Source organism: Cottoperca gobio, chromosome 15, assembly GCF_900634415.1.
Source record: "Cottoperca gobio chromosome 15, fCotGob3.1, whole genome shotgun sequence".
NCBI classification, from domain to species: Eukaryota; Metazoa; Chordata; class Actinopteri; order Perciformes; family Bovichtidae; genus Cottoperca; species Cottoperca gobio.
In genome coordinates this window covers 17,197,412-17,213,584 of record NC_041369.1, presented here as the reverse complement: position 1 = coordinate 17,213,584, position 16,173 = coordinate 17,197,412, and the positions used below count along the sequence as shown (strand labels likewise).

The window sequence follows — 16,173 nt, the reverse complement described above, 5'->3', positions numbered from 1 at the left end:
GCCGGTGGAGGATGAAACAAGTGGAAGGGGGATGTAGCAGACAGGCACGCATTATTAACTCCACAGCACGCACTACAACACGTCGTGCTCCTCTCCTTTCACTTCCACTGTAGCATCCTCCTTTTTTTTCCCCCCCGTAACAGGACGAGCGATCCTTTGCGGTGCTGCATCGGAGCTTCATGGCCGCGACACTCGCGATGAGCAGCGGCGGCTGCGGCGCGCAGGAGGATCCCTTCTACCCGCTGCAGAAGGCGACTCTGCCCGCTGGATTCCCTCTGGAGGACTCGGCGTTGTTCGGCTTGGACTGCAAGATCACAGAAACGGACAAGACCGGACACAATGACTACGCACAGGTAAACCAGGTTAAAAAATCATACCGACTTTACACATTAGTGATGTATTTCATTGAATGGGCGTGGCAGATAGGTTGTAGATCGTGTTTTGTTTTTTTAGCTGGCCTCTACATTTCCATCGGCCTCGCTGGTGTTAATCACTACTTTTTGTTTTTGCACTATTCTCGGTAATAAGCGAGCAGGCTGCGACCAGCTGGACACGAAGCCGAGCTGCTCCGCCTTGCAAACGCATTCACTGCATGTTTTCTGTGCCAGCCAGTTGGCCACCAGTTGTTGGTCTCTTCTTCCCCCCCCCCCCTCTCACCATCATACCACGCTGACAACAACTGACTCCAGCTTCGGACAGAAAGCTCCCGGCAACTCTGTCCCCAGTTAGCAGGAAACTTGTGCAGCAGAGGGGAGAGTGCTATATAACAGCTGGTCGGATCAGGAGCCTAGAAATAGCAGCCCATCCCCAGACTACCGCTGCTGCTGCTGCTGCTGCTGCTACTGCAGCGGACAGGGAGACATGGGTGTTTCCCCATTCCCTTTCATGTTGCTGTTTCATCCTCTGCTGCAGGGCTTCTCTAACTTTTATACCTGAATTGAGATTCTCAGGATTTAGACCACGAATCACAACGTGAACAAGGCATGGTTTTGACACAAAGTTGTTGACCTTTGAGGCCAGTTTGACCAACCATAGGCTGCTTCTTTAAGTCTGTTGTTATAACTGCAGATGTGCACATTTCCTAATGTTTTATAAGCGAGGTTTAAGATCTCCATGGGGCTGATCCTCAACTGTTGGCCTCACAGCTGGCGGGTTTCTGAGTTCAGCCTTGCAGCCAGAGAGGGAATGTGGCAACTGCTTATTGATGACTACTTGATAAATGTTTTAGCGGTGACTGTCCTATCAAACCTTTTGTCTGCTCAAAATAGCGCCTCAGAATAGTTCCATGGTAGCACACGAGAAGCGAGCTGGATACATTTCATTTAACCAAAGTTTACTTTAAAATGAGATGTTTCTAAACTCGACTTTTTTTGTTTGTGTTTTTATCAACAGGCAAAGTATGAGATGGACAGGTATCTCTCCCCTCAGTCCCTTTCCCTTCCACCTCATGCAGACAGCCAGCAGAAGTCACAGAGAGACAGTTCGTCTTCGCTGGATCAGTTCTTCACTGGCGGCGACCACACTGGGGCTCCCTACACCCTCAACATGAATCTTTACTTCCCTGACGCTGCCTACCTGAGGATGGGCTTGTGTCAGCAGGTGCGGCCGCCTCAGCAGCAGAACCACATAGGTCTCACCCAAATCAAAACAGAATCTGTCTCCCCGTGTTTCTCCCCCAACATACAGCTGCACTGCCCCAACACGACGGCCACTAGTAGCTGCAGCACATCTGGGCATGGCCCCAGTATTGCCATGGAAACCTCAGCCATAAACATGACGTTAACAGGGTTACCGGACTTCACCAGTGTTTTCAACCAGTCGGGAGGCGGCCGCGGTGGCGATCCAGTGCCAGAAGTGTTCATTAAACAGGAAATGTCACCGCAGTTCGAGCAGCATACTCTCCACCACCATGACAACAGCGGCTCGCTTTTTCAGCTACTCAACTCTGGCTTGGACCATCACCATGGCAATGATATGGAGGCACATCAGCATCATCATCATCATCATCACCATCATCAGCAGATACAACACACTTCCACTTCCACAATCCACACGCCTTTCCATGACTTGCCGGTAGCTTCTTCCACATCTCAACAAGAGCAAACTGCCAAGCCTGCCTATTGTGGCCTGAGTGGCAGGGCGTACACACATCCTCATGCTCAGGCACACCCTCATTTCCTTCAACAGCAGGTGCCCTACCTGCCGCCCTCTCCGCCAAGCTCTGAGCCAGGCAGCCCCGACAGACAGAAGGAGCTGCTCCATACGATGTCTCCTCCTCCCTCATATGCAGCAACCATCGCCTCCAAGATGGCAGGTAGCACTCCTGGAATCGGGCCGGGTCCGGGAACAGGCAGCTTAGCAATGCCCATCACTACAGGTCCCACTCCGGTCCCAGGCCAAGCCGCAGGCCTTCCCCAGGCACCTGCAACAACCCCAACCCCAGCTCAGACCACCATGTCTGCCCGCTACAACCGGAGGAACAACCCGGATTTGGAGAAGAGACGGATCCACCACTGTGATTACCCAGGTGAGAACAATAACACAGGTCCACCACTGCGTGCTGATTCTTGTCACTCTGTGTTTTTAGTTTTACACTGCGCTGTGGTCCGGTGAATATCTGGTCACTCGCAAATGTCTGCTTCAAGAAAACCAGCTCTATTTTAAGACGGCCGTGCATTTTTTTAAAATGACATGTTGTGTGTAGGACGACTTTCCCAGGCTTATGAATGGCGTTATGCACTACAGCCACAGCAGAGCTCGCACTGCACTGGAATTAAAATATTTTGGCAATGGAGAACATCAGTCACTGCCTTTTAAGATCAACTTTGCATTTATTATCTCACCTCAAACAGCACTCAGCCCTGAGCTCTCTCACATTGTTGTGGCTTTCAAGTCATCGCTGGTATGATTGTGGAATGAACCTGTGTGGGTGTATTAATCAGATGTTCTCCTTAAGTCATTTGATCTGTTTTACCCAACACATAATTTGAATACAGTCACACTTTAGATTGTTGGCTCAGATTGCACTTGTACGATGTGCAGCTACTTGTAGGACATGTAATGTCAACTAGCCTGTGGCAGTGTGTAAAATAGGCTTAAGCAGAGCCTTCTGCAGCATGTTACCACAAGTCAGATGAGGCAGATCCATCATATCCACACAAGGACGCATCCACACTTTACCCAAGTGTATATTCGTCACACTGCTGCAGCTGCTCACTGTTTAATCTTTGCAATATGGGAAATCCAATCATTTCATTTAAAGCCACTCATTCAAAAATCCTAATAGCCTTTTTTTGTACATGGTGCTCTACGTACTGTGCATAACATAATGTGAATAGAGTTTCAAACGTGTCAAACTAACTCGTGTAGTGAAACAGAAGGTTTCGACAAAGCCGTAGTCTGTTCTTTGTGAATACCCCAGATTTTGAAATCGGAATAACAAAAACAAACATTTACTATAAATCATTCCAAGCAGCTTCTGTTCTTCATTAGTTCACATTTCTGGCGTGCCACGGCACAGGATTCATTTGGGTGAATGCATATCTGACACGTGAATGATTTGCATTCGGTCTAAGCCTTCTGTTTGTGTTTATCTCCCCGTCTGTCGTCAGGCTGCAAGAAGGTCTACACCAAGTCGTCCCATCTGAAAGCCCACCTCAGGACTCACACGGGTAAGATATTCCTTTAATTAATGCAGCTTTTTTAAACGGGGACTCGTGAAAAAGAAATTACGCTGCCCACACGACTCGTATTTCGGTATCTGCGCTGGCACCATGTTGCTAGGCAGAGTGTTGTGTTCCAGGCATGTGTGTGTAAATGTATCCTACCCCATTCCCATCCTCTGCCCAATATACTATTCCATCAAAACAGGTGGAAGTGACACACTTCTGCCAGGGGATGACTCTCAGACTATGTGGTCAGCGGCAGACGCATGGTGCCATCTCTCTTAGGATCTGTTGTTTAAATGCTGAAATATGCTTGTGTGGATGTTTGCCACTATAAATATGTACAAGATCAGTCTGTGCAGATACAAAAATATCTTAGATCGTCTTGTTCCACTTCAATCATCACTGTGTGTGTCTGTTCCCTTTTCTTTCCTTTCAATCTGTCTCTCCTTTTTCACATTAAGATTTGAAATATTAGTTTTGGATGAGCAAAGTCAATAAACAAGGTATTGGGCCCCACCTCACTCCAGCTACCAAAACAAAGCTTCTGTTGATATCTATGCACACACACACACACACACACACACACACACACACACACACACACACACACACACACACACACACACACACACACACACACACACACACAAATCTCACTCTAACCACTTTTTTGATCCAGACTTTGTTCCCCTCATGAGTCTGAACTGAACTGCTTGTTCAGAACATGGTTGTGGGTGTGCGTGTTTCGCATTTCGCTTTTGGAAACATGACACGACAATTAGATCTGGCGTCATTCATGCTGCAGGCTGATTGTGGTTATTGCAGTTATTATAGACCACAAGATGAGAACACAACACGTAAAGAGGGATGTAGCAGCAACTTCCTTATCCTCTCTGCCTTTGTCAGTCCCTCTTAGTTATTCTCTCCCCTCTTTTCTATCGCTTTCATTCATCTAATCATTCTCTTCTCTGCTTTGTGCCGTCCTCCCACCTTCAACCCTCCCCCATTTCTATCTTTGTCTCCTACTCATTCTACTTCTCTTATTCAGCTGCTTGAATGCACACTTACGCACTCATACACACACACACACGCACACACACACACACACACACACACACACACACACACACACACGTCCACACACACCTGTCAGTAATCTGTATGAGATGATTCCTAATGCGTTTGGGTCCCTGTGGGAGTTCCCACTCTAATCTCCATCAACATCCATTACTCTGATTGTGTGTGTGTGTGTGTGTGTGTGTGTGTGTGTGTGTGTGTGTGTGTGTGTGGTTGTGTGTGGTTGTGTGTGGTTGTGTGTGTGTGTGTGTGTTGTAAGAACTGAACACTCCCGGTTCACTTTTTTTTCGTCTTTTCTCATTGTGTTGAGTTTCCGATGTGTGTTTGTTGACAATGTGGTTAACTTTGTAACGGCATTACTGTTGTTGTTTTAGCGACGCTGTGCTTGTTATAAAGGGTTTGTTCACTCGGATGACTAAACAAATCCATTTTTCTTTTACTTACCTCGAGTGGTATCCAGCATGCAGATAGTTTTTAGATTTAATTTGTCGAGGGTTTGAGATCTACATCTCTTAGCTTTTTGTTTCCACTCCAATTTAAAGGAGGTGAAGAGAATGTTTACGGAGCATTGATGTTTGAACCCTAGCCGGAGTGATGGGGACGTTGTTTTTGGAAACTATTATTTGATTTTCAGGACAATTACAAATAGTCTACATATTTCCTTCCCATCCTGTTTTTGATCATTAGAAATATGTAAAGAGGCTCAAAACAAGGAGCAGAAGAAGAAAAAACTTCCAACCACCACAGTTTCCATTCGATTTCCATTATAATTTGCTCTTCCAGCACCGTGGCTCACTTTTAATGCACTCTTAAATCAATTACATGGAGAAGCAAACACATGTGTTAACTTGAATAGACGGTTTTCTCACCTAACCTTTTTAAATGCACCTAAAAAGCAGACAAACTACTGTAAGAAGATGAAGAAAGGGGTCTTTTAGCTAACCAGGAATCAAGGTCTTTACCAAATGGCCATATTTCTTAAACCTCTGTTGTTACCAGACAGAGCACAAGTTGCATAATGGTGTTAAGTCTTATCGTTTGGGTATAATGCACTCATGTTATGTAATTAATTTAATATCACAAATACAATTCCATTAACCCACCTTGTGTTAGGGTGGTTGCAGAAATGTCAGAGGCAGATATCTCAAAACCTGGACCAATAAAAACAAAATGATGTGCATGGATATATTTCACTGGCTGAACAAATCCTTTAAGCCCAGCTTTGAGCCATCTGATGGTTGAGTCACAGGCCTAAGACGGAGCCGGGAGTGAAGGAGACGGGTCACACAAGCTTTACAAAGTGAACATTATTGGAATGACTGAGTGACAAAGAAACAGACTACATCTGTCAAAGAGAAATGCACGGAGGCAATATAGAGCGTGGGAAACGTGTGCAGCATTAGTGCTTGATGAATGCCTGTGACAGGGTTATGAGTGTTGTTAGACAACTTTTCAGTAACGCCTGTCTTTCCAGTTCCTCCAGCCGATCGTATGAGTCATGTAACGCAAAGTCTGTCTTTATAATGATCCGTTTCATCAGCTCTTATAATCACAAACTGACACATCTTTGCTCTTTTGCCACTGCTCAGCGATACTCATTCTGACTTTCTCTTTTGTCCCGTTCTGCAGGTGAGAAGCCATACAGGTGCACGTGGGACAGCTGCGACTGGCGCTTCGCTCGTTCGGACGAGCTGACGCGCCATTTCCGAAAGCACACGGGCGCCAAACCCTTCCAGTGCGCCGTCTGCTCGCGCTCCTTTTCCAGATCCGACCACCTCGCTCTGCACATGAAGAGACACCAGAACTAGCAGCTTCCCCCCCCCCACCCCACACACTACAAATACACACGCACTCTCCTGACACACATAAAGCACTCACTTCATCTCCCACGACAACAATGTTTTCAAGCTGCCTGATGACACCACAGCTGCTCCTGGTGCTGCTATCCTGTGCTGAAACGGTGCGATAGCCTAACAAACGCGTTGCTCTTAACCCAGAGTGGGACGATTCGGGGGTCGTAAAGTAGAACGATAATGGCCAGATGAAGTTCTTGGTCCTTTTAACCTCCAGATATACTTAGCGTAGATTTCTTTGGACGAATACAAAGAAGAAAAAAGAATAAGAAAAAGAAAATGGTAGCTCCAAAATGTGTCTCCAGTCCAATTGGACTCTTTTGTGCGACTGGAATGAAAGCACTTACCACTCAATACTTGTACATCTTATGTCTCTGTCCTAACATAGAACTGGCTTCAGCTTTTTTTTTTTAAGGAGAAGCTTTTGTTTGCAAAACTAGTCAAGCCAAATTTGTGTTTACTCCTTATTTTGTTTAGTTTGTTCTTATAACTGGAATATCCAGGTTTGAGTTTTTACCAAATCCTTCGGTTTGCACTTAAGTCTGAGCCTTTTTTTGGCCCATGCATCTCATTCACCACTGGAACGATCATTATCACTACTGGACTGAATCTCTGTGAACGCCACACAAGTCATTGCTGTTCAGATATTAAAAATTGAAGGCATTTATACTCTGGAGAGAGGGAAGATAGTGCAGGAAAAGAAGAGGGAGGGGTGGAGATGAAGAGACTTTAGTTTTTAGAGAGAAGAGATCTGAGTACGACTGAGAAACAGAGGAAGGTGGATGGTTGCTAAAGAGCAGCAATTAGATGATGAATTATTCATGTTGTCTTTTGATGGATTTCCAACCAGAGAAATGTAAGCAGGACCCGTAGACATACCCGAGAATTAATTCAGTTAAAACTGAAATTGACTGTATTTGATGCACTAAGAGTCTTCAAAATACAATTACTGTACATCTATGTCATCCAGCCTTTTTTTACTTCTTTAAAAATGTTTTTAACCAAAGTATCATCTTCATCACCAACACCTTATTAAGTGCCTCCTTCTCTGATCTTTTTAAATGTGTTTTTGTTCAGTGGTAACAGAGCTGTGATCAATGTAGAAAGTCCTTTTTAAACACACGTGGTGCTGTTTTTATTTCTTAATCTATTGAAAGCTCTAGAAAACAAAGTGAATTTCTTTTTAAATGACAAGGTTTACTCATCATCCATTGTGAGTTAACAGCTCGGCTCTGGCCACTTTACGGACACGCTGAGGGTTTTCACTCTCTGACTCTGTACACAACTAACTTGCATTTTTTGGCTCTATCAGTCAATCAAACATGGACATATGTTTTGCTAAATGATAAATTCAAATTTTTTCAAGTCTTTCTCAAAACAACCTGCCCGTATGTTACGCATTGCAAGAGTTAATAGTTGCGGCAAGTGTTCCTCAAGCTATCCCTGCTTAAAACATTTTCAATGAAAGTGATGGGAGACAAAAATAAGTCTGTTAAAGTGTGTTGTGAAGTTCAGCTGAAGATCATTTGAGGTTTGATCAGTGCAAAAATAAAAGAATATTAAAATGACAGTAGCTTTGAAAGATACCCAGTGGATTTTATTAGCTTATAATAACTTGAGGTTGAACATTTTTTCCATACAGAACAAGGATTTTGTTCCCCAATCGCATGCATTGAAATCGCTCTAGAAACGTATCTTGTCACAGTCAGTGTGGACAAGAGGAACAATCGACTCAATCAGAAACTCTTTTGATGTACATGTGGATATGAGAGTGTTGTTTTAAGTAAGACTTGGAAAGAAATGTGAACCTGTCCTTTTAATATTCACTTGAATGTCGATTTTGCATATAACTGTATTTGTTCATTCACTGCAGGTAGCATAAAGATAATATAGCACTGTAATGTATCATGGTAAATCTGACTATTTATTTGATTGTGTAGAAGTGGGGGTTGTATCAGATCAACCGTCTTTCTCCCCAGCAAAAATGCCTTAATGTAAATATATGCACTGTAAATAACTATTGATTTTTTTAGTTTCCCTCTTTTTGTTATTGTTTTGTAAACAAAAGGGCAAAAAGAGGAGAAAAAAAATGCCCTGCATCCAAAAATATTTGAGCCTTTTTTTTTTCTTTTGGTTTTTCTTTTCTTGTCAAAGATATTTTAATGCCATTGTTTTATATATTGTCCTTCCAACAACTTATTTTGTAGATTTGTTTTCTTCCTAGGTAAACGTTCCAAAGACAAAAGTTGTTTTTTCTTCAACTGAGTGAAACCGATCCTAATAAAGTCAACTGACACTTTTACAGATGTGCTCGTGTGCTGAAGTTATTGGGGAGATTTCTTCTTTTACCTGCTAACTCAATGACCGAATTTCAGCGCTTAGGTGTGCCGGCGGTCAAAGTATGTGGTAAAATGTAGTTTTTTCTGTCCATGAGGTTTCTATTAAAGCCATTTTTTTTGAAGACATGCTGTGCAGATAGAGTGTGGTGCCTTGTCATGGTCTAAATAATACAAATGAGTCATAACCACACTTTAATCTCTTAAAAATTAAACATGGTTACTGTGGAAGTGCTGATCCTCTGTGTCTGGAATGTCTTTTGCGGAAATTTGACATGCTTGAAAAGGTCAGTTTCAGTAAAAGGAGATGAGGGAAGATGTGGAGGAGAAGCAAAGCGTTCTCGTCAGGGACCTGCAAGTAACCTGCAGCACCCTTGCTGATCAACAAACAATAGTCCTTTGATGTCCCAGCAAGAGACAATGGACAAGAAAATAAATCTGACCACCACTCAGGGACCGGAGGGGAATCCCACTGAAATGGACGTACAAACACACACACACGCGCACACACACTCACACACCACACACCATATGTTCTTGATTTAACTCATAAATGTGACCCAGGGTCTCTGTTGTAATCTACCTCAGATGTCAGAAAAGAGGGAGGTGGAGGGGAGAGAGTGAAATAAGTGAAATGCAGAACAATCTAAACAAAGGAATCTCTGGGGGCACCCAATCAACCACTTCCGTCCTCCTACATCTCTCGTTCTCCTCCTCCGCTCTTCTTATTTAATTTCATTTTCTCTCTCTCTCTGTCTTTGTCTTTCATGCACTGTATCCCCCTCTCCTCCCCGGTGGAAAGTATTGTATGAAAGTCCAGGGGCGCAGCTCCATGGGTCAGAGTGGAGACTGTTCTCATAACCTGCTCCGCTCCTCATCTTTTCCCCTTTATTTTTTTTTAATCACACACCTTGTCCTGCCTGCTTCATCTTTTCCTCCACCTAAAAATCAAGCGGGGGAACTTTTATTCCCTCTTCTTCCTTTTCTTCTCATATCTGGATTCCCTCTCTTCCAAAGTTTTCCAAATTATGCTAAATACTTGAAAATGACGACTTGCAGGTGTATTTCTGAGTGTGAGAGAATATTAAAAAGTTAGGATGAATGTTCCACACACACACACACACACACACACACACACACACACACACACACACACACACACACACACACACACACTGGTGATGAGTGAGTGGGAGCTACCGGTTCATGTTTTGGATCAACTAAATTAATGTCGCACATCTGGAAGAAGGCTCCTGCCTGCTCCACCCTCTGCTGTGCTGCGTTGGTGTGATTCCCAGTTTCCCTTTGAGTGTGTGTGTGTGTGTGTGGGTGTGTGTACGTGTGTGTGTGTGTGTGTGTGTGTGTGTGTGTGTGTGTGTACATGTGTGTTTGTGTGTGTGTATGTAGGTATAATGTTTCCAGTGCTCCTCTCTTGGAACAGACCACCCACTCAGAAGACCAATAGAAGGACTACAGGGAGCCCGGATAGACACACACACACACACACACACACACACACACACACACACACACACACACACACACACACACACACACACACACACACACACACTCCACACAGATGTAACTCCTCCAAAGTCAACCATTCCCATTATTCTCAGAATAGAACATGTTGTTATCAGAGATTGAACAGATACCAGAACAGCTGACATACTATCAGAAAGTAAAAAAGATAATATCAGAAATTGAGGAGGATTTCATTCCAAGACACTACGGTCATTTCAAAAATGTAGCCTCAGGTGAAGCTGATCAGTAGTTAGAAAATGTTACAGGTTTGAAATCGAACATCAGATCCTCATCTCCTCTATAGGAGACTGTACCTTTAAGTCCTCCATGGAGAACTGCTATAGGAGCTGCTATGAGGACAAACACTGGAGGCTCACTCTGCTGAATCAGAGACATTTTGGCCGTCAGTAGTTCAGCAGGTTTGTCCAATATTCACTGGGCTGGCAGTTTGATCTCTGTCTCCTCCAGCCCATATGTTGAAGTGTCCATGAGAAAAACACAGAACCCCAGGATGGTTAGGATAGCGCCTGGCATGGCGGATGGTTGCCATCTCTGTGTGTGTGTGTGTGTGTGTGTGTGTGTGTGTGTGTGTGTGTGTGTGTGTGTGTGTGTCTGTGTGCGTGTGTGTGTGTGTGAATGGGTGAATTAGAGGCAAGTAGTAAAGCACTTTGGATAAAAGCGCTACATAAATGCAGCATTTCACTCAGCGCAACATTAGCCTCAACTAAAGATGAATTATTAACTCGGGACATTGGAACCAGGGCCCGGACCTCCAGAGGCCCCAGGATCACTTAGCTTGTGGTTTGATTAATTGCAGATTTGTTTGACAGTATGCACTAAACCACAGATATAGTAAAATGATAAGGGCCTGAAAGTTTGTCACCAGAATCAGAATCCAGTTTATTACCAAGTAGGTTTCCACATATTAGGATTGTCTTTGGTTTATTGGAGCATAGAAAAGAAACATAAATAATAACACAAATATATAAAAATTCTTTTCTTTCCTACATTAAAGCGACTTACAGTTTTGGGAAACAAGGAGTTGGAGCACCTATGTCACAGAGCACCTTTATTATTTCAGTCGAAATGATGACCACAAACTGGCACACAGCCGTCCATGTTGGGTCAGGTTGTCTTCCAGGAGCACTGCTTGGTTTTTAGGGGCTCAAGGCAAAATGAAGCTGGCTTGTGAAGTCTGCCATGTGCTCTGTACCTGTTGAGTACTGACAGTAAAAGCAACAGGACACATTACACATTACACATTTAGTTTGAGGAAGGCATCTTAGTTCTAGACCTCTGTACCGCCACATGTCAGACTCTTTCAGGGATATTTGGTCCAGTGTTGTGGCTCATCGATGAGTTGGAAAACAATGAGCTGTAATAATGCTTTGTAGGCAACATTGATACAGCTATAAAAGTCAAAATACAGAAATAGAAATGTATAAATGGCCATATTTTCTTTCATCAACATGACAAACATCACTACTAATAGGGGCATCACCGCAGATCCAAATGGTCAGCAGGTAATACCTTGGCTGAAATATACTTTTAGCAAAACAAATGAAATACATTGCGCAACATATTTCTAAGCCGTTTCAGCTGCTGCTCTAAAGGGCGAAGTCGTGTTTTACTCACATTCACAAGTTGTTTTAATCATTTACTTTTTCAAGTTTTCAATTCTTTGTCACTGCATCGCCACCATGCGAAACACAACAATGTAGTAACAGTTGTCAAGGAGTTGTAACATCACTCTGCAGTGACTACCAAGAAAAAGATGACGAATCCAACGACCCATAAATCAACGTAATAGCCACAGTTCCTGATAAAGCACACATTCGGGTAATAATTGAACTATTTCTTGCGGAAATCTATTCTGGTAGCCTTGAGCCACCCAACGCTGCAGTAAAGTTATTCCCTGAGTAGGTTCCTCCGCTAAAATGAGCTCAAAGGACAAACCCATTAGGCTTTCCTCCATATCAGGCAAATATCTTTGCACACTCAGGGTGACACCCTGTGTGGGCCTTCAGAGGATACAACAAAACCCTTTTGCTTTCACACTTGAAGTGTGGAAGTGGAGGCCTTTTTTTTTGTGTGAATTCTTATCGAAAAAGGGTCCGCATGCTATACATCGTACATGCACTTAATCAAAGCTGTTTGCTCAACATCGGACTGTACTGAACGCCTCCCTTACCAAACAGCTGATAGTTTCCTCTTGTCTTCTCACATTGCTTTATAGTTTCGTACTGTAGATTAGAGGTGATGAAGCACATGTGGTCGCCGTTGGGTTAGTCATACAGTCTTATAACTGGAAGTACAGGTTCAGTCCAACATGACAGCGAGCTGTATGTGTGAGGAGCAATCACTCACATCTCCCATTACAAACAGACTGAAATGTAACTCTAGTGAGGAAATGTTTTATCCTGTTTTGAGGAAGATGTGGGTCTTCTGATAGTAACAAGAAGCAGCATATGGAAAAGCTGTATTAGAACAGACATATGGTCCATTGTTTGTTTGTGTAATACAAAAATCTAACTTTATTTATTTTATAAATACCCCCCCCCCTCCTCCTACTTCATCGACAGAGCAACACAACACTTTATAATTAATAAAAACACTTAAAAACAAACAGAACTCAACACAGAACTGGAGAAAACAATCTTCATTTGCTGCTTTCTAATTCCATGTTGAATTTACGTACGCAGTTGCTCGTGATCATGAAACAGAGCTGGATTCTGTAACTGTACAACATTGCAGTCAGAAAATGGAAAATCACAGTTTAAAAATATATGAAAATTAGTCTTGGAACCATCAATCATGCTTCTTTCGAGATTCACGCACATGCTTGTATTTTTTTCTATCAAGTCGTCTTTAAAAGTGTTAAATAATTGATTTCAACCTTTTTAGTGCAAAGTGCCACATGCGGCTCTGCTTACTCTAAAAGTGTGTTCCCACCACAAAATGGAAAATTATACCCTCTTCAGGTGCACATTTGATTAATCAGAAACAAGTCATTAGTTCTTGCAACGTGTAAAGCATTACATATTTATAAACGGGATAATTTGAGGCTGTTGACTGAGGGAAATGATATGCAGTCGAGGGTCAACGACTTGTCATTCAGTTTGATTCTGAGGACTTCAACCTGGAGCTCCAGGACCTGATTGTGATGTCTTGTGTTATTCTAGGAATCAATTTGTTCCGTTTCAATGGAAATCTTCATTGGGGAACCTTACATTATTGTCATAACAAAAGCCCATTACAGACACTGATTAAATACAATAGTTTCATTGTTAAGAGTTATGTTTTTAAATACTGATCGCAAGTCCCAACGAGACAGTAGTGTTGAGTCTGTCTGACATTCATAATTTAATGTATTTCTATTGAAACATTATGCTCAGGCAGGACATAAATCAGACATTATTCACAATTATGCATCAGTGGATAGCTGAGGTAGTTATGTTACAGTAGAGGTCGAGGGTCAGGACAAAAAAAACAAAACATGGGATAGTTTTGTTGCTGGGAGTTTTTCATTCTCAGCAGAAATGATCCATTGTTTCCCAGGAAGTAGAAAGCAATGCCATTTTCATATACTACAAATACAAGGAAATAAAAATGCATCATAAGATGAGTTTTTTAATTTGTTTTTATTAGTCATTACTAAGTCAAACTGTCCACTCGGGTTTGTGCTTTGATTTTAACATGAAAATGACTGGGACATGAATTTCAAGTTTATTACAACCCTGAAGGTAATTTGGTTTGCAGCCAGGAATTAAATATAGAGAAACGCAGGTTCAGGAAACAGGCCTTCAAGTTCCCACAGTTTCAGTTTCCTCCAGTATCGTCCCACAAACTCCTAACATTAAATAACCAACATTAAAGCACCTTTGTGCACATTTGTGATTTGTGATATTTGGATAAATAAATTGACTTTACTTGTCTTAACTCCCACTGCCTGTAGGAGATGATGTGTTTATATATGTGTGTAAACCCCATAATAAGCAATGTGAAAGGATTTGTGCTTCTGAATTCAGTTGTATGAGGTACTTAGTCATAGTCAGTGTATTACCCACTAAGCAATGCACTGCTGTGGATGGGGGCGGCATCAAAATGTGTAATAAAAACAATATTATATATAATTGTACACTATATTTCGAGTATTTTCTCACCTTATGATCCCTCTCAGGGAAGCCAAGATAAACGTAACATAGAAAAATAGAATAGCGTTCATGTGTTCCCAGTTGAGAACTCATTTTTCCGACATCACATGAATGCAGCACAAATGCTCTGGCAGTGTTAATGAAAGTGACACATAATTAAATGTGTATCTGCCCACTCTAAAACATAATGGGTTCTTCAATGCTACACCCTTCTAACATGCTGAAAATCAGGTCATTATTTTTTCTGCATTCCGGTTTTCAGACAAACAAATGGACAGACAAGACAACCTGAGAAGAAAACATGTTTTGTGGACGTAAAAGAAAAGTAAATGTTTCAGTCAAAGTTGTGCTGACAATAGTCCTTCATCTGACGCGTTCAATTTTCTCCCACATTTCTCACACTAAGACATGTATCCATATTGACAGCCCACATAATGTCCGGTGGCTGTGACAAAGATGACAAATGTAGTTTTCTGTTGATAATTTATGCCCTTATCTTTAACGCTTTACGTATTTTTGAAGATTGAATTAGAAGGGGAAATGTTTCTAGATACAAAAAGCAAACAAACTGAGAATAATCTGGGAATAATCACCCTTTGGTTGGACTTGTGACAAACCACAGATTTATACAACCTGTGTAAGGGTCACAAGTAGACACAGCTTGATTATGTTTTAAGCATTGCGGCCAAAAATGTTGTTGAAAAGTTTCTCCAGTGATTGAAGAAAAGTACAAAAGAGGATTTAAATGAATAACATTCACATAAACCTCGTAGTTTATAAAATCCTTACTTAACAAGGCCAAATCTTTCATGGATTGACTTTGTATCCTGTTTAAAGCCACATCTTCACGTTACACTTTTACATTAGCGGTTCGTCCTGAATCCGCTGACACGCTGATTTTTAAACGTGAAACTGCTTTATTCAGTGTTTTTACCTGTTTTAATCACAGGTCTGTTTGTTTTGGAAGAGGAGGAGACCTCTGCGGATAATTCAGCTCCTGAACGATGAACAATGACGGAATCCTAAGCTGGAGAAGCTGATAATGTATAGTGAAGAAAACAACTCCCATGATCCCCCACTACGTCTAGACACCACCAAACTCCGTCTTTTGTTAACGTTTTATTTAACAACTATTTAACTGGAAGCGCGCGCACACACACACACTCACACTCACACACACACACACACACACACACACACACACACACACACACACACACACACACACACACACACACACACACACACACACACACTGATAGGCATGCAGTCTCTTGTAGCTAGAGGATAAGCACATAATTCTCTTTGTGAATAGATGCTACATAAAAAGAAAAAGAAGTTCCTTTTGCTTGTTCTAACATGTCTGACCTATGTACACAATATAAATCTCTGCATGCGTGTGCGTGTGAGTACTACACACGTCAAACAGGTTGTAAAGTTGTGTGGGTGGACAACCATGCCAGATCTGCTTCAGGAAAATAATCAGCCTTCTCTTCCCCTTCTCATTACCCTGCCTCCACCCCCCTTCCTCCTCCTTTCTTCCGATGAGATAAAACAT

The 16,173-nt window shown here is 42.3% G+C and overlaps 1 protein-coding gene across 2 annotated transcripts; it reads left to right on the top strand.

The window, feature by feature from the left end:
- Positions 1-32: 32 nt before the first annotated feature.
- Positions 33-6,573, top strand: klf5a (Kruppel like factor 5a). Of its 2 annotated transcripts, XM_029450218.1 has the most exons (5): positions 33-353; positions 1,393-2,073; positions 2,188-2,527; positions 3,612-3,671; positions 6,375-6,573. In XM_029450218.1, exons 1-5 carry the CDS (start codon positions 180-182, stop codon positions 6,551-6,553), a joined length of 1,434 nt encoding a protein of 477 aa, XP_029306078.1. In that variant the 5' UTR covers positions 33-179; the 3' UTR covers positions 6,554-6,573. The 2 variants fall into 2 exon arrangements, with proteins under 2 accessions (XP_029306078.1, XP_029306077.1); XM_029450217.1 differs by having other exon boundaries at positions 1,393-2,527.
- Positions 6,574-16,173: the final 9,600 nt, after the last annotated feature.